This window comes from Theropithecus gelada, chromosome 19 (genome assembly GCF_003255815.1).
Source record: "Theropithecus gelada isolate Dixy chromosome 19, Tgel_1.0, whole genome shotgun sequence".
NCBI classification, from domain to species: domain Eukaryota; kingdom Metazoa; phylum Chordata; class Mammalia; order Primates; family Cercopithecidae; genus Theropithecus; species Theropithecus gelada.
Window position 1 is genome coordinate 18,409,753 of NC_037687.1, and position 18,212 is coordinate 18,427,964.

General features: G+C 49.8%; 1 protein-coding gene across 2 annotated transcripts in view; it reads left to right on the forward strand.

Annotated features, from left to right (window-relative positions):
• Window positions 1-13,776: 13,776 nt before the first annotated feature.
• UPF1 (UPF1, RNA helicase and ATPase) overlaps window positions 13,777-18,212 on the forward strand; it is a 38,681-nt gene continuing 34,245 nt past the window's right edge. For both annotated transcript variants that reach the window (XM_025366935.1, XM_025366936.1), the window contains exon 1: window positions 13,777-14,291. In XM_025366935.1, coding sequence (XP_025222720.1) covers window positions 14,061-14,291 — 231 coding nt within the window. In that variant the 5' untranslated portion in view covers window positions 13,777-14,060. The remainder of the gene's footprint in view (window positions 14,292-18,212) is intronic.

An 18,212-nucleotide genomic window follows, 5' to 3' on the forward strand; every position in this document is an offset into this window, starting at 1 on the left:
AAAAAAAAAAAAAAAAAAAAAAAAAAAAAAAAAAATACTGCTTCTGCCTAAGTATGTCTCAAATTTTGCATGGCACATACTTACACTTAAAAGACATTTGAGCCAGGTGCAGTGGCTCACGCCTGTAATCCCACGACTTTGGGAGGCCAAGGCAGGCGGATCATGAGGTCAGGAGTTCAAGACCAGCCTAATTAACATGGTGAAACCCCTCTCTACTAAAAATATAAAGAATAGCCAGGCATGGTGGTAGGTGCCTATAATCCCAGCTACTCAGGAGCCTGAGGCAGGAGAATCGCTTGAACCCAGGAGGCAGAGGTTGCAGTGAGTTGAGATCATGCCACTGCACTCCAGCCTGGGTGACAGAGCAAGACTCCACCTCAAAATAACAAACAAACAAACACAACTCACAGAATGGGAGGAAACAATTTGCAAATCATGTATCTGATAAGAGATTTGTATCCAGAATAGAAAAAGAACTCTTTTTTTTTTTTTTTTTTTTTTTTTTTTTTTGAGACGGAGTCTCGCTCTGTCACCCAGGCTGGAGTGCAGTGGCCGGATCTCTGCTCACTGCAAGCTCCGCCTCCCGGGTTTTAGGCCATTCTCCTGGCTCAGCCTCCCGAGTAGCGGGGACTACAGGCGCTCGCCACCTCGCCCGGCTAGTTTTTTGTATTTTTTAGTAGAGACGGGGTTTCACCGTATTAGCCAGGATGGTCTCGATCTCCTGACCTCGTGATCCGCCCGTCTCGGCCTCCCAAAGTGCTAGGATTACAGGCTTGAGCCACCGCGCCCGGCCAGAAAAAGAACTCTTATAAATCAACAATAAAAAAGATAAATAACAGAATGTATTTGTTTAGTTATTTACTTTTCAGAGACAAGGTCTCACTGTGTGGCCCAGGCTTGAGTGCAATGGCCCCATTCTAGCTCCTAGCTCATTGCAGCCTTGAATTCCTGGGTTCAAGTGATCCTCACACCTCAGCCTTCCAAGCATCTAGGACTACAGGTGTGTGCCACCATGCCTGGCTACATTTTTGTTTTTATTTTTGGTAGGGAGGCATCTTGCTATGTTGCCCAGGCTGATGTCAATCTCTTGGCCTCAAGCAATCCTCCCACCTTGGCCTCTCAAAGCACTGGATGGTGTACTTATAAGGGCAGTGATCCCATCTTGGGGTCCTCCCCTCATGACCTCATCCAACCGCGATCACCTCCTAGAGTCTCTATCCTTTTTTTTTTTTTTTTTGAGACAGAGTCTCGCTCTGTTGCCCAGGCTGGAGTGTAGTGGCGCGATCTCGGCTCAGTGCAAGCTCTGCCTCCCAGGTTCACACCATTCTCCTGTCTCAGCCTCCCGAGTAGCTGGGACTACAGGCGTCTGCCACCATGCCCGGTTAATTTTTTGTGTTTTTAGTAGAGACGGGGTTTCACCGTGTCAGCCAGGATGGTCTCAATCTCCTGACCTTGTGATCTACCCACCTTGGCCTCCCAAAGTGCTGGGATTACAGGCATGAGCCACCATGCCCAGCTGAGGCCCTATCTTCTAATACCATCACACTGGGAGTTTAAAACTTCACAAGATTTTTTTTTTTTTTTTGAGACAACACTGTTGCCCAGGCTGGAGTGCGATCTTGGCTCACTGTAGCCTCTGCCTCCCAGGTTCAAGCAATTCTTCTGCCTCAGCCTCCCAAGTAGCTGGGATTATAGGCATGTACCACCATACCTGGCTAATTTTTGTATTTGTAGTAGCAATGCGGTTTCACCATGTTGGCCAGGGTGGTCTCGAACTCCCAACCTGATCTGCCCGCCTCCTATGCCTCCTAAAGTGCTGGGATTACAGGTGTGAACCACCGTGCCCAGTCACCATATGCATTTTATGGAGACAAGAACATTCTGTCCTTGACAGGCACCAAGATCATTCAACAGGGGATAGAAGGACACCTTCAGCCAATGGTGCTAGAATGACTTTGTATCCACAGGCAAAGGAATGAAGTTGGATCCCTACCTCCCACCATGCTCAAAAATGAGCTCAAAATGGATCAAAGCCCTACAGGCAATAGTTAAAACCATAGAACTTTTTTTCTGTTGCCCAGGCTAGAGTGCAGTGCCGCAATCTTGGCTCACTGCAACCTCTGCCTCTGAGGTTCAAGTAATCCTCCTGCCTCAGCCTCCTGAGTAGCTGGGATTACAGGCATGCACCACCACACCTGGCTACTTTATGGTTTTTTTTTTTTTGTTTTTTTTTTTTTTGAGACGGAGTCTCGCTGTCACCCAGGCTGGAGTGCAGTGGCGCAATCTCCACTCACTGCAAGCTCTGCCCCCTGGTTTCATGCCATTCTCCCGCCTCAGCCTCCCGAGTAGCTGGGACTACAGGCGCCCGCCACCACGCCTGGCTAATTTTTTGTATTTTTAGTAGAGACGGGGTTTCACCGTGTTAGCCAGGATAGTCTCGATCTCCTGACCTAGTGATCCGCCCGCCTCGGACTCCCAAAGTGCTGGGATTACAGGCGTGAGCTACCACACCCGGCCTAATTTATGTATTTTTAGTAGAGATGGGGTTTTGCCATATTGACCAGGCTGATCTCAAACTCCTGACCTCAGGTGATTCGCCCACCTTGGTCTCCCAAAGTGATGGGATTACAGGCATGAAACACAGTGCCTGGTCTTTTTTAAAAAAAGGTTTTAGGGCCGGGCGCGGTGGCTCAAGCCTGTAATCCCAGCACTTTGGGAGGCCGAGGCGGGTGGATCACGAGGTCAGGAGATCGAGACCATCCTGGCTAACATGGTGAAACCCCGTCTCTACTAAAAATACGAAAAAAACTAGCCGGGCGTGGTGGCGGGCGCCTGTAGTCCCAGCTACTCGGAGGCTGAGGCAGGAGAATGGCCTGAACCTGGGAGGCGGAGCTTGCAGTGAGCCGAGATCGCGCCACTGCACTCCAGCCTGGGTGACACAGCGCGAGACTCCGTCTCAAAAAAAAAAAAAAAAAAAAAAAGGTTTTGAGGCAGGGTCTGGCTCTGTTGCCCAGGCTGGAGTGCAGCGGCATGATCTCAGCTGCCTGCAACCTCCCCCTCCCGGACTCAAGTGATCATCCCCGCTCAGCCTCCCACATAGCTGAGAGTACAGGTGCATGCCATTATGCCCGGCTAATTTTTATATTTTTAGTAGAGACAGGATTTCGCCACGTTGGCCAGGCTGGCCTCAAACTCCTGGGCTCAAGCGATCCTTCCAAGTTGGCCTCCCAAAGTGTTGGGATTGAAGGCATGAGCCACCGTGCCTAGCCCTTGTGATGGCCAATTTTCTGTATCAACTTGACCAAGCTAAGGGATACCCAGATACCTGGTTAAACATGATTTCTGGGTGTGTTTGTGAGGTTGTTTGAGGAAGGGGTTAGCATTTGCACTGATGGGCTGAGCAGGTCCCATGAGGGCCTGAATTGAACAGAAAGGCCCAGGAAAGTTAGATGGACTCACCTTCTGCCCGCCCCCCTAAGCTGGGGCTTTGATCTCTTCCTGCCCGTGGTGCTCCTGGTTCTCAGGGCTACACACACACTGGAATCAGCCCTGTCTCTCAGGGCTTCCAACGACACCGCAGGACTTTCCTGGGTCTCCAGCTTGCCAGTGGCAGGCAGATCACGGGACTTCTCCATGACTGGGAAAGTCAGAGTCAGTTCCTTATAAGAAATCTCTTTGTGGCCGGGCGTGGTGTCTCACGCCTGTAATCCCAGCACTTTGGGAGGCCGAGACGGGCGGATCACAAGGTCAGGAGATTGAGACCATCCTGGCTAACACAGTGAAACCCCGTCTCTACTAAAAAATACAAAAAAAACCAAAAAAACAAAAAACTAGCTGGGCGAGGTGGCAGGCGCCTGTAGTCCCAGCTACTCGGGAGGCTGAGGCAGGAGAATGGCATGAACCCAGGAGGCGGAGCTTGCAGTGAGCCGAGATCCGGCCACTGCACTCCAGACTGCGCGACAGAGCGAGACTCCGTCTCAAAAAAAAAAAAAAAAGAAATCTCTTTGTGGCTGGGCGTGGTGTCTCACGCCTGTAATCCCAGCACTTTGGAAGGCCCAGGCGGGCGGATCACCTGAGATAGGGAGTTCGAGACCAGCCTGGCCAACATGGCGAAACCCCGTCTTTACTAAAACTACACAAATTTGCTGGGTGTGGTTGTGCACACCTGTAATCCAGCTGCTCAGGAGGCTGAGGCGGGAGAATCACTTGAACCTGGGAGGCAGAGGTTGCAGTGAACTGAGATCGCACACTGCACTCCAGGCTGGGCGACAGAGCAAGATGCCGTCTCAAAAAGAAAAGAAAAGAACTCTCTAAGCTGGGTAGGTGGTTCACACCTGTAATCCCGGCACTTTGAGAGGCTGAGACAGGAGGATCATTTGAGCCCAGGAGTTCACGAGCAGCCTGGGCAACATAGTGAGACCCCCGTCTCTATATGAAAAAAATTTTTTTTTAAAGAAAAAAAGTTTAAAAACAAGAAACCTCTAGGCCGGGCACGGTGGCTCAAGCCTGTAATCCCAGCACTTTGGGAGGCCGAGACGGGCGGATCACCAGGTCAGGAGATCGAGACCATCCTGGCTAACATGGTGAAACCCCGTCTCTACTAAAAAATACAAAAAAATAGCCGGGCGAAGTGGCGGGCGCCTGTAGTCCCAGCTACTCGGGAGGCTGAGGCAGGAGAATGGCGTGAACCCGGGAGGCGGAGCTTGCAGTGAGCTGAGATCCGGCCACTGCACTCCAGCCCGGGCGACAGAGCGAGACTCCGTCTCAAAAAAAAAACAAAAAAAAAAAACAAAAAAAAAAAACAACAAGAAACCTCTTTCTAATCTTTCTATATATGCTATTGTTTCTGTTTCTCTGCAGAATCCTAATGTAGTCTCTATATGCTCAAAGAGTACAAAGATGTTGATGGATCTTTAAAAATTTTTATTTAGTTATTTTTTCTTTTTTGAGACAGTGTCTCAGTCTGTCGCCCAGGGTGCAGTGCAGTGGCACGATCAAGGCTCACTGCAGCCTCAACCTCCTGGGCTCAAGCAATCCTCCCACCTGAGCCTCCTGAGTAGCTGGGACTACAGGCACGTGCCACCATGCCTGGCTAGTTTTTCATTTTCTGCAGCAACAGGCCTTAATATGTTGCCCAGGTTGGTATTGAACTCCTAGGCTCAAGTGATCCTCCTGCCTTGGCCTCCCAAAGTGTTGGGATTGCGGGCATGAGCCAACAAGCCCGGCCTCTCTGATAGGTCTTGAGTTTGCTTAAAATCTGTGCCAGAAAAGCCTGGGAACAGAAGATTTTGACAACATGTGGCACTTTGTAGCCACTCCTTCAGCCTACAAAGTTAGGGAGTGTGGGGAATAGGACTCCTCCTTTGTTCTCCCCAGGCCATAACATGGAGTCATGAGTTGTCCATTGGAACATTTATTGAGCATCTGCTATGTGCCCAGCATTGTGGCTGGCTTTGGGCATGCAACAGCAAATGAGATCGACAGGTCCCTCACTCATAGGGCCAACTTCTACCCTGGCATGTGTTGGACTCCCCAGTAGCACAGCCTGAGATGAGGATTCAGGGTCATGCGAGTTTGGGAGGCGACGCTCTTGGGGGAAGCTTCTGAAGAAATGAGGGGAAGCAGGATGAGACAGGGAAAGAGCTATGTAAGGAGGTGGGCTCAGCTGGCCTGGAGCCTCAGCCCATCTCCGGGGCAGCCCTGGAATGTGAATAGCACCAGATATGCTCCCCACTTTTTTATTCATTTGAGACGGACCTCGCTTTGTTCTCCAGGCTCGAGAGCAGTGGTGTGATCATAGCTTACTGCAGCCCTGAACTCCTGGGCTCCTGGGCTCAAGAGATTCTCCTGTCTCAGCCTCCCAAAGTGCTAGGGTTACAGATGTGAGCCACCGCGCCCAGCCCAAGGGTCAACTTTAATTACGTGTCTGGCTATTGCTTCATAAACAAAATGAACGACCCACAAAGGGGCTGCAGTGCTGTGGCTGTCCATTTCCAGGTGAAGTGAGAGTGTCACCTGGAATCATCTGTAAACCAGGCCAAGCAATTTTTTTTTTTTTTTTTGAGATGGAGTCTCGCTCTGTTGCCCAGGCTGGAATGCAGTGGCCCGATCTTGGCTCACTGCAAGCTCCACCTCGCAGGTTTACGCCATTCTCCTGCCTCAGCCTCCCCAGTAGCTGGGACTACAGGTGCCCGCCACCACGCCTGGCTAATTTTTTGTATTTTTAGTAGAGACAGGGTTTCACCATGTTAGCCAGGATGGTCTCGATCTCCAGGATGGTCTGGATCTCCTGACCTCGTGATCCGCCCGCCTCGGCCTCCCAAAGTGCTGGGATTACAGGCGTGAGCCACCATGCCCAGCTTTTTTTTTTTTTTTTTTTTTTTTTTGAGGTGAGGTCTTGCTCTGTTGCCCAGGCTGGCATGCAGTGGTGCGATCTTGGCTCACTGCAACCTCTGCCTCCCAAGTTCAAGCGATTCTCCTGCCTCACCCTCCTGAGTAGCTGGGATTACAGGCATGCACCACCATTCTCAGCTAATTTTTGTACTTTCAGTAGAGATGGAGCTTCACCGTGTTGGCCAGGCTGGTCTCAAACTCTTGACCTCAAATGATCTGCCCACCTTGGCCTCCCAAAGTGCTGAGATTACAGGCATGAACCACCACACCCAGGCAATACTTTTTATTTTTAAAATTTGTGGCTGGGAATAGTGGCTCACACCAAGGTGTGAGGATTGCTTGAGGCCAGGAGTTCTAGACCAGCCTAGGCAACATAATGAGACACCAACTCTACCAAAAAAAAAAAAATATATATATATATATATATATATATATATAAGCCAGGTATGGTAACAAGCATCTGTAATCGTAGCTACTCAGGAGGCTGAGGTGGGAGGATGGCTTGAACCCAGGAGTTGGAGGCTGCAGTGAGCTATGATCACACCACTGCACTCTAGCCTGGGCAACATAGCAAGACCCTGTCTCAAAAAAACAAAAATTTGGTAGAATAAATCAGCGAAACCATCTATTCCTGGGATTCTCTTTGCTGGATTTTTAAATTACTAACTTTACTTGTTGTAGGTCTATGTAGCTTTTGTATTTGTTTTTTTCTGAGATAGGGTCTTGCTCTGTGGCCCAGGCTGGAGTGCAGTGGTGTGATCTCAGCTCACTGCAACCTCCACTTCCCAGGCACCTTCAAGCGATCCTCCTGCCTCAGCCTACTGTGAAGCTGAGACTACAGGTGTGCACCACCACATCCAGCTATTTTGTGTATTTTTTTGTAGAGATGGGGATTCACTATGTTGCCCAGGCTGGTCTCTAACTCCCGAGCTACAGTAATCTGCCCACTTCGGCCTCCCAAAGTGTTGGGATTACAGGCGTGAGCCACCACGCCCAGCAGTTTTGTATGTATTCTTGAGTCAGTTTTAGTAGATTTTGTGTTCTAGAAAATTTTCCATTTCATTTGGCTTATTCAGTATGTGGTCACCCAATTGCTCATACTTTTTATTTTATTTTTATTTTTTTTGAGATGGAGTCTCGCTCTGTCACCAGGCTGGAGTGTAGAGGCATGATCTCGGCTCCCTGCAACCTCCGCCTCCCGGGTTCAAGAGATTCTCCTGGCTTGGCCTCCCGAGTAGCTGGGAGTACAGGCGGGCGCCACCAGGCCCAGCTATTTTTTTTTTTTTTTTTTGTATTTTTAGTAGAGACAGGGTTTCACCATGTTGGCCAGGAGAGTCTGGATCACTTGACCTCGTGATCCGCCTGCCTTGGCCTCCCAAAGTGCTGGGATTACAGGTGTGAGCCACTGCGCCCGGCCCCAATTGCTCATACTTACACTCTTTTCTGTTTCTGTAAAGCCAGTAGTATTGTCTTCCCTTTCATTCCTGATTTTAGTAATCTGAGTCTCTTTCCTCTTTTCCTTGGTCAATCTAGCTAAAGTTTCATCAATTTTCTTTTCTTTTTTTTTGAGATGGAGTTACGCTCTTGTTGCCCAGGCTAGAGTGCAGTGGTGCAATCTCCACTCACTGCAATCTCCACCTCCTGGGTTCAAGCAATTCTCCTGCCTCAGTCTCCCAAGTAACTGGGATTACAGGCATGCAGCACCACGCCCAGCTACTTTTTTGTATTTTTAGTAGAGATGGGGTTTCTCCATGTTGGTAAGGCTGGTCTTGAAATCCCGACCTCAGGTGATTTGCCCTCCTCGGCCTTCCAGAGTGCTAGGATTACACTCGTGAGCCACCACGCCTGGCCGTCAGTTTTCTTAATCTTTTCAGATAACCAACTTTTAGTTTTGTTCATTTTTTCTGTTACTTTTTTTTTTTTTTTCTGTTTTTCTGTTTTTTTGAGAGAAGGTCTTACTTTGTTGCACAGGCTGAAGTACAGTGGCACAGTCATAGCTCACTGCAGCCTCGACCTCCCAGGCTCAAGGAATCCTCCTATCTGAGCCTCCTGAGTGTCTGGAACCACAGGCGCCCACCACCATGCCTGAACGATTTATTTTTAGTAGAGATAAGATCTTGCTATGTTACCCAGGTTGGTCTTGAACTCCTGAAGTCAAGTGATTCTCCCACTTCAGCCTCCCAAAGTGCCAATGTCAGGCATCAGTCACCGTGCCCAGCCATGCATTTTATTCCCTCTCTTATTTTTCTCTGTTCTAATCTTTAGTATTTCCTTCCCTCTTTGGGTTTATTTGCTCATCTTCTTCTAGTTTCTTTTTTTTTTTTTTTTTTTTTTTTTTTGAGACGGAGTCTCGCGCTGTGTCACCCAGGCTGGAGTGCAGTGGCGCGATCTCGGCTCACTGCAAGCTCCGCCTCCCGGGTTCAGGCCATTCTCCTGCCTCAGCCTCCGAGTAGCTGGGACTACAGGCGCCCGCCACCACGCCCAGCTAGTTTTTTGTATTTTTAGTAGAGACGGGGTTTCACCATGTTAGCCAGGATGGTCTCGATCTCCTGACCTCGTGATCCGCCCGCCTCGGCCTCCCAAAGTGCTGGGATTACAGGCTTGAGCCACCGCGCCCGGCCTTCTTCTAGTTTCTTAATGTAGGAAGCTTAAGTTATTGATATGAGATCCTCTGTGTTTTGTTTGTTTTTTTTTTTTTTAGACAGAGTCCCATTCTGTTGCCCAGGCTGGAGTGCAGTGGCGAGATCTCAGCTCACTGCAACCTCTGCCTCCTGGGTTCAAGTGATTCTCCTGCCTTAGCCTCCCTAATAGGTGGGATTACAGGTGTGTGCCACTACACCCAGCTAATTTTTGTATTTTCAATAGAGATGGGGTTTCACCATGTTGGCCATGCTGGTCTTGAACTCCTGACCCCAAGTGATCCGCCCGCCTCGGCCTTTCAAATTGCTGGGATTATAGGTATTAGCCACTGTGCCCAGCCAAGAGCCTCTGTTTTGATGAAGACATTTATAGCTATGAATTTCCCTCTGAGCACTGCTTTTGCTCCATCCCATAATTTTGGTATTTTATATTTGAATTTTTATTCATTTTAAAGTACTTTCTAATTTCCTTTTAATTTTTTCTTTAACTCCATAATTTAGAAACATATTTTTAATCAATATGAATCACAAATTCGTATTTGTTAATTTTCTTTTTTTTTTTTTTTTTTTTTTTTGAGACAGAGTCTCACTCTGTCGCCCAGGCTGGAGTGCAGTGGCGCAATCTCAGGTCACTGCAAGCTCCGTCTCCTGGGTTCACGCCATTCTCCTGCCTCAGCCTCCTGAGTAGCTGGAACTACAGGCGCCTGCCACCATGACCGGCTAATGTTTTTGTATTTTTAGTAGAGATGGGGTTTCACTGTGTTAGCCAGGATGGCCTCAATCTCCTGACTTCATGATCCGCCGGCCTCGGCCTCCCAAAGTGCTGGGATTACAGGCGTGAGACACTGTGCCCGGACAGTCTTTAAATAGATGTATTCCAATGTACCATCCCAATGTCGCTTTGCGATTGTGAGTGCATATAGGAAATAAGAGGAGATTCTTAGAAATGGAGTAGGTGGGTCAAAGTGGGAGAGGGGCAATTAAAACTCTGAAAGGTGGGCTGGGTGTGGTGGCTGACGCCTGTAATCCCAGGACTTTGGGAGGCTGAGGAGGGAGGATCGCTTGAGCCCTGAAGATTGAGACCAGCCTGAGCAACATAGTGAGGCCCTGTCTCTACAAACAAACAATTTAAAAGACAGCTGTGTGTGGTGGTGCATGCCTGTAGTCCCTGCTACTCATGAGGCTGAGGTGGGAGGATCCCTTGAGCCCAGAAGGTTGAGACTGCAGTGAGCCAGGTGACACCACTGCACCCCAGTCTGGGTGACAGAGCATGACCTTGTCTAAAAATAAATAAATAAATAAAAACTCTGATAGGTGTTACTAAATTGATCTGAAATTTGTCTACAAATTCATCAGGATGTGTTCCAAAGAGAGCTTTGTATGATACGAAAATTATCTGTTGGTCTGTCAGTATTACCCCTTAAACTGTGCCTTCCTAGACAGGCAGACTACTTTTATTCATTGTCTATATTCCTACAGTTTAGTGCATGCTAGGAGCCCCCCTCCAAATGTTATTTTTATTTTTTATTTTTTGTAGAGATGGGGTTTTACTGTTTCCTAGGCTGGTCTTGCACTCCTAACCTCAAGTAATCGTCCCACCTCAATCTTTCAAAGAGCTGTGATTATGGATATAAGCCACTATGCCTTGCCCCTGAAAAAGACTGAAGAAGGCTCACACCTGTAATCCCAGCACTTTGGGAGGCAGAGGCAGGTGGATCACCTGAGGTCAGGAATTTGAGACCAGCCTGGCCAACATGGCAAAACCCCATCTCTACTAAAAATACAAAAAAAATTAGCCAGGCGTGCTGGCAGGCACCTGTAATCCCAGCTACTTGGGAGGCTGAGGCAGGAGAATTGAACCCTCCTGCTTGAACCCAGGAGGCGGAGGTTGCAGTGAGCCACGATTGCGCCACTGTATTCCAGCCTGGGTGACTGAGTGAAACTCCATCTCAGGAAAAAAAAAAAAAAAAAAAAAGTGAAGAAGGAAAACAGAACCTCTGTTCCTGTCATGATAAATAGGCAAATTGGAAAATAAGGAACCATGGCAAATCAGGAACTTTTAGCTCAGCTGTGCAAGCGAGGCGCTCTTTCAGCTGACTTATTTAAAGAGCAGCAGAATCTTGGGACAGAAAGGGAAATGGGGGATGTTTTCCAAGGTACTTTACCAGAGAGGAAGCGGACGCCTGGGGTTAGGAAATTAAGGCCCATAAACCAGTAGCTTACCTGGGATTTAAAGTGTCAGAAGACTTTTCTTTGAGTACCTGCTATATGAGGCATCATTCTCTCCGTGCGGAAGATCATAATGAAACAGGCCAACCCCCTGTCCTTATGGAACTACATGTTAAGAGAGTGACTGGTAGTTCATTTATTCCTCTCATATATATACATATATATATATATATATATAGAGAGAGAGAGAGAGAGAGTGTATATATATATACACACACACACACTCCCTATCTATATATAATAGAGTGACTAGTAGCTCATTTATTCTTATATATATAAATAGTGTGTATATGTATGTATATATACATACTGTCTATCTCTCTCTCTATATATAATAAAGTGACTAGTAAGTAGCTCATTTATTCCTCTCATATATACAGTGAGATATAGAATACACACCATATATATATCTTTTTTTTTTTTTGAGACGGAGTCTCGCTCTGTTGCCCAGGCTAGAGTGCAGTGGTGCAACATTGGCTCACTGCGGCCTCTGCTTCCTGGGTTCAAGCAATCATCCTGCCTCAGCCTCCCGAGTAGCTGGATTACAGGCACGCACCATGCCCGGCTAATTGTTGTATTTTTAGTAGAGACTGATTTCACCATGTTGGTCAGGCTGGTCTCGAACTCCTGATCTCAAATGATCCGCCCGCCTTGGCCTCTGAAAGTGCTGAGATTACAGTCGTGAGACACCACGCCGGGCTCCATTATATACATACATATATATATGTGTGTGTGTATATATATATATCAGCAGCAACCATATATCATATGAGAGGAATAACCGAGCTACTAGTCACTTTATTAATATATATTAACATATATAAATATATATTAACATACATACACACATACGATCTCTGTCACCCAGGCTGGAGTGCAGTGGTACAATCATAGCTCACCGCAGCCTCAAACTCCTGGGCTCAAGTGATCCTCTTGCCTCTACCTCCTAAAGTGCTGGGATTTCAGGAAAGAGCCACCTTGCCCAGGCTTCCTATCCTACCTTAATGGCAACAGAAACCCTAGGATCAGAGAGTTTAAGTCACCTGTATAATTTATTATTTATTTATTTAATTATTTATTTTGAGATGTGGTCTTGCTCTGTTGCCCAGTCTGGAGTGTAGCGGTGCGATCTCGGCTCACTGAAAGCTCCATCTCCCGAGTTCATGCCATTCTCCTGCCTCAGCCTCCCCAGTAGCTGGGAATACAGGCGCCCGCCACCAGCCCAGCTAATTTTTTGTATTTTTAGTAGAGACGGGGTTTCACCGTGTTAGCCAGGATGCTCTCAGTCTCCTGACTTGGTAATCCGCCCGCCTCGGCCTCCCAAAGTGCTGGGATTACAGGCTTGAGAAACCGCGCCTGGCCTACCTCACTTGTATAATTTCACACAGCTGATAAGTGGTTAGCTCTAGATTCCACCACACACCATGTGCTTCCTGTTGTTTTGCTGTATATGTCCACTAAATAATAATCATAGCAAAAATAGTAATGGTATAATGACAGCGGCAGAGGCATCAGGAACAGCAGCAACCATCATTTCCAAGTGTCAGGCCCAGTACCTAAGACTATCCCCATTCATTTATTTTTACTTATTTTTGAGACAGGGTCTCCCTCTGTCACCCAGCCTGGAGTGCAGTGGTGAGAACCACCACACTTAGCTAATTTTTTTTAGCTAATTTTTTTTAATTTTTTGAGACGGAGTCTCACTCTGTCGCCCAGGCTGGAGTGCAGTGGCGCAATCTTGGCTCACTGCAAGCTCCGCCTCCTAGGTTCAAGCGATTCTCCTGCCTCAACCTCCCAAGTAGCTGGGACTACAGGCTCGTGCCACCACGCCTGGCTAATTTTTTGTATTTTTAGTCGAGACGGGGATTCACCGTGTTAGCCAGGATGGTCTCGAGTTCCTGACCTCGCGATCCGCCCGCCTCGGCCTCCCAAAGTGCTGGGATTACAGGCGTGAGCCACCGCGCCCGGCCTGTGTTTTGTATTTTTTGTAGAGATGGAGTCTCACTCTGTTTCCCAGGCTGGTCTCGAACTCCTGAGTTCAAGCAGTTCTCCCGCCTCAGCCTCCGAGTGTTCGGGATTACAGGTGTGACCACCGCGCCGAGCCCCACTCCCTTATTAAACCAATGCACAGGGAGCATCTACTATGTGCGAGGCACCCCCCATTTTACAGATGGGGAAACTGAGTTCCAAGCAGCTTTTGCCAGGAGTGGGAGCGCGTCGTCCCTGCCCAGCCTCTCCAGTTGGGCATTTCGAGATCACCTACGTAGGCTATTCGGCTAGCGCTCAATTAAACCGAAACACTGTCGCAGCGACCACAGGTGCAGACCACCAGGTCCACACCACCCGCCGCCCGGGAGTCCCCGATTAGCAGTTGGGGCGGGACCAAGTCCTCCAGGGGCCGCCGCGACGGCGGTTGAAAGCCTCACCCCCTGCGCGTGCGCGTTGAGCGTCCCGTCGTCCCGCTGGGCACCCGGCGTCCGCGAAGAGCGCGCGCGCTTCCGCCGGCGTCGGGCTCGCGCACGCGCACGGCGACGGCGGCGGTGGCGGCAGTTCCTGCCCGGGGCTGCGAGCGGCGGGCGGCTTCGAGGGGAACTGAGACGCGGAGGGGCTCGGCGGCAGCGGCGGCGGCTCGGCACTCTTACATCTCGGTTCGGCTGGCGCCGGGGAAGGCGGTTCGGTCCTTTCCAGGCGTACGAGGACGACAGCGGCAGCGACCCGAGGCCTGCGGCCTAGGCCTCAGCGCGGCGGCGGGCTCGAGTGCGGCGCGGAGCCGGCCCGAGGGCCCTACCCGGCAGCACCATGAGCGTGGAGGCGTACGGGCCCAGCTCTCAGACTCTCACTTTCCTGGACACGGAGGAGGCCGAGCTGCTCGGCGCCGATACACAGGGCTCCGAGTTCGAGTTCACCGACTTTACTCTTCCTAGCCAGACGCAGACGCCCCCCGGCGGCCCCGGCGGCCCGGGCGGTGGCGGCGCGGGAGGCCCAGGCGGCGCGGGCGCGGGCGCCGCGGCGGGACAACTCGACGCGCAGGTGAGCGGCACATGGCGGCGCCGGAAGCCCGGGCCTTGTCTCGGCGCCTGAGACCTGTCCCTAGCCCGTCTCGGGCCGGGCCTGGGTTTGCCCGGAGTCCCCCGTCGCGGCTGGGCCTGGGGCGACCTGCCCCGGGTCCCCTACTCCGGCTGGGCCTGAGCTTACCTGCCCCAGGTCCTGCACTCTGCCCGGGCCTGGCCTGATCTGCCCCGGGTCTCCCGCTCCGGCCTGGACCTGGCTGAGTTCCTTCGGCCCCCAACTCCTGGGCTGGGCCGACTTGCCTCGAGTCCTCCACTCCGTTCGGGTCCGAGCTAACCTGACCCTCTTCCTTTACTCCGGCTGGGTTTGCTCCTCCGCCTGGGCCCGGGCTGACCTGCCTTGTGTCCCACAACCAGCCTGGCCTGGAGTAACCTGCCCCCTGACTTATCTGAGTTCTTCCACCCCATCCGGGCTAGGGTGACCTGCCCTGGTCCCTCTTTCTCAGGTCTCGGTTTTCTGCCCCGAGTTCCCCTACGGCCTGGGCCGGGTCTTGCTCAGGCCGGATCTTGAGTGACTTCCCTCAGTCTCCTTCCGGGAGTATCCAGGGTGACCTGCCCTAATCCTGTCTCTGGCCTGGTCCGGGGATTCTGCCCCGTCTCCCCAATGGGGGGTCCGGCCGCACTGTCCCACCTCCCATCTGTGGTCACAGCCATCTGGGCATCCCCCCTTCCACAGTCACGGAGCCGTAGGTTCGAATTTTCCCAAGCATAAGGGCGCTGGTCAGCGGGAGATTGAGGCAGGGAAGAATTTTTGCCTCCCATAGAGGAGCACACATTGGCTGGCTATTAAGATCATTCAGGAAGCAGTTTGTATTTTATTTTTTCTTGCATCGCCTGTTGCTGAAACCGACCTGTTACATAACTCCACAACTCTTGCCTTGGAAAAGTTGGGTTTGAGTTTTGTTCCTCCAATAAGACAGCAGTAATGGGTTTACATAAATGGGTCTGCCACGTTGGAAACTCATTTTTAATGATGTGGATGTTTAGAGAAGGTTACTTAGGTATTTAAATGGGGGCTTGGGTTGGGAGAAGTATCAGGCATGCATTTCCTGGTCCTGGGTGCTGCCTGCCTGGGGTGGGAGAGGGGCTGGGGGGGGCGCGGGTTGCACCGGGCTCCAGGGGAATGTCCTCATCATCCTCTGGATCTCAGGTTGCTTTCACTTTAGGCTTGCTTTGTGCCTGACCCCTCGCTCAGGTTTATTTTTCTGACAGGGAGTAACTCCGAGGCTCACCTTGGCACAGGTGTCCCTTGGCATGTGCTGGTGTTTCAAAGCTGGGGGAACCACTCCTTGCTCATCCTGAGTGAGCTCAGACCCTGTCCTTGCATGAGGGGGGCTTACGTGGTAGTCGGCTGAGTCATTCCCGTGGGTAGACCACCCACTTGGGCTTCCTTTTAGCCCCTAATGGAAGCAAGAAACATTTGACTCATTCTAACCCCATATTCCTTAAAATAGAAAGTTGGGTGTGAGGAGAACAGGTGTGCACGTATAGGTGGTTTTTTCAGTTTTGTTTACATTTTGTGAAGGTGGGGAGGGAGAGAGGAGAGGTCCCTTGAAGAAGGGAGCAGGACCTGCGGAGGCCCCGCCTCCTTGTAGTTTTTATGCCCTGTAGACCTTTCTGCTTCCGCAGCTGTGAAATGGGGGTGGCAGTTGGATTTTTGTTCCTTTTAAACATAAAGGAAACCTAGATCCATGTGTGAGTCGACTGTATAGGCTGTCTGTAATCTGACGTCCAGCCTGTCGGGGAGACTCAGGGTAAAGATCTCTGTGGAGCAGTGAGCCATGAGCGTGACAGCGCGGATAGGGGGGTTGGCTGGTGTCAAAGGTAATCATTTTCTTGTGAATCCTTTTAACTGTGGCCAGCATAAAACAGCAAACCTGGGGCAGCCTTTAGTTCTACTTTTGTTTCTGGCATTCCGTTTGGGATTAAGTGTGGCGCATGTCCTTCTCTTTCAGTTGAAACAATTGATTTTTTTCCGTGCACCTGAACACACTGGGCTGTACAAAAGGAGAGCATTAAAACGCTCCCCTGGAGGTAAACATTGCAGTTGAGCTCACTAGAGTTCTGATGACATCAGATGGTTTGTCCTGTGCTACTTTTAATTGACCCAGATGCCCCACCCACCTGTTACCTGTAATTTGGATTTGTTAGTGGGGAATGGGAGTGGCATCCCTTTGCATCACAAGGGGAAGACCGGAGTTTGGGGGCAAGGAAGTCTATGTATATAATTCAAGGGAAAGCGGAAGAAAGTTATCACTTGTGTGGATTGATTTGGGAAGACTTTCCCTGTTTGTCTTCAGGAGTTGGCTGTGTAACCAGCTGTTAAGTTGGGGGCTCCTGGAAGGACTCAGAAAGCTTCTCATTCTGTTTTTTAATTTTTATTTTACTGGGCAAGTGGCAATCAGCTGTCAAGTGCCCTGCAGTCACTTTTGCTTAACAGCTTTATTGAAATAGAATTCACTTGCCACACCATACAGTTTACCCATTTAAAGTGTACAGTTCGGCCGCTTTTATTTAGTATATTCAGAGTTGTGCAGCCATTACCACAGTAAATTTCAGAACATTTATGTCACCCCAGAAATAAACCCTGCACCCCTTAGCCCATCTGTCCTCCCTTCCCCAGCCCCTGGCACCCACTCACCTGCTTTCTGTCTTAAGATGTGCCTGTTCTGGGCATTTCACATGAACGGAATCATATCATATGTGGTGTTTTGTGTCTGGTTCCTTTCACTTTGCATGATGTGTGAGAAGTAGCTACAAAGCTCACCTTGTAGCTACTCCCTGGCGGAGCATTCAGGAAAATGAACCTGATCGAGATTCATCCACGCTGTGGCATGTGTCAGCATTTCATTCCTTTTTTTTTTTTTTTTTTTGAGGCGGAATCTCGCTCTGTTGCCCAGGCTGGAGTGCAGTGGCGCTATTTGGCTCACTGCAACCTCTGCCTCCCGGGTTCAAGCGATTCTCCTGCTTCAGCCTCCCTAGTAGCTGGGATTACAGGTGCGTGCCACCACGCCTGGCTAATTTTTGTATTTTTAGTAGAGACGGGATTTCACCATGTTGGCCAGATGGTCTCGATCTCTTGACCTTGTGGTCCGCCTGCCTTGGCCTCCCAAAGTGCTGAGATTACAAGCGTAAGCCACCACACCCGGCCAGCATTTCATTCCTTTTTAAGGCTGAGTAATATTCCATTGGTGGAATGGTCCAGATGGATGAACCATGTTTTGTTTATCTTGTCTTCTGTTGATGGACATTTGGGTTGTTTCCACCTCTTGGCTCTTGTGAATAGCATTGCTGTGGCCATGCATGTACAGGTTTCTGCGTGGATGTGTTTATAGACGTGCTGGGCCGCCTAGTAACTCTGGGTTTAATGGTTTCAGCAACTGCGAGACTGTTTTCCAGTGTGTAGCCGCTTTCCATACCAACTGCACCTGAACTGATTTTGCACAGTTGGTTTTTCCTTAATGTCTGTTGAAAGACAAGAGTGTGTGTCCCCACCGGGGTGGGAAAGTGGCAGCAGGGGTGACTCCCTATACTCAGGGCTGGCTCAGGTAACACTCCTTTTCTTGTTTATGAAATGAAACTGGTATTTATCAAAGCCCTTGAGATCCTGGGATGAAAAGCACTGACACAGTATTGCCAAGTGTCCTTAAGATAAAGGGACAGTTTTCGAGCATCCGACCCTTTCCTGGGCCCATCTCTGCTGCCACCTCTCCTGCTCCCAGGACAGTGAAGGTAATTTCAGAAGTCCTTTGCATAATAGCTGGTGTTACAAGTCTTTTGGTCTGCCTGGTTGGAATATTTCCTCTTGACTGTAGCTTCTGCCCTGTATCCTCCAAACGGGAATTAAAGTGAAACTCTTTTTTTTTTTTTTTTTTTTTTTTTG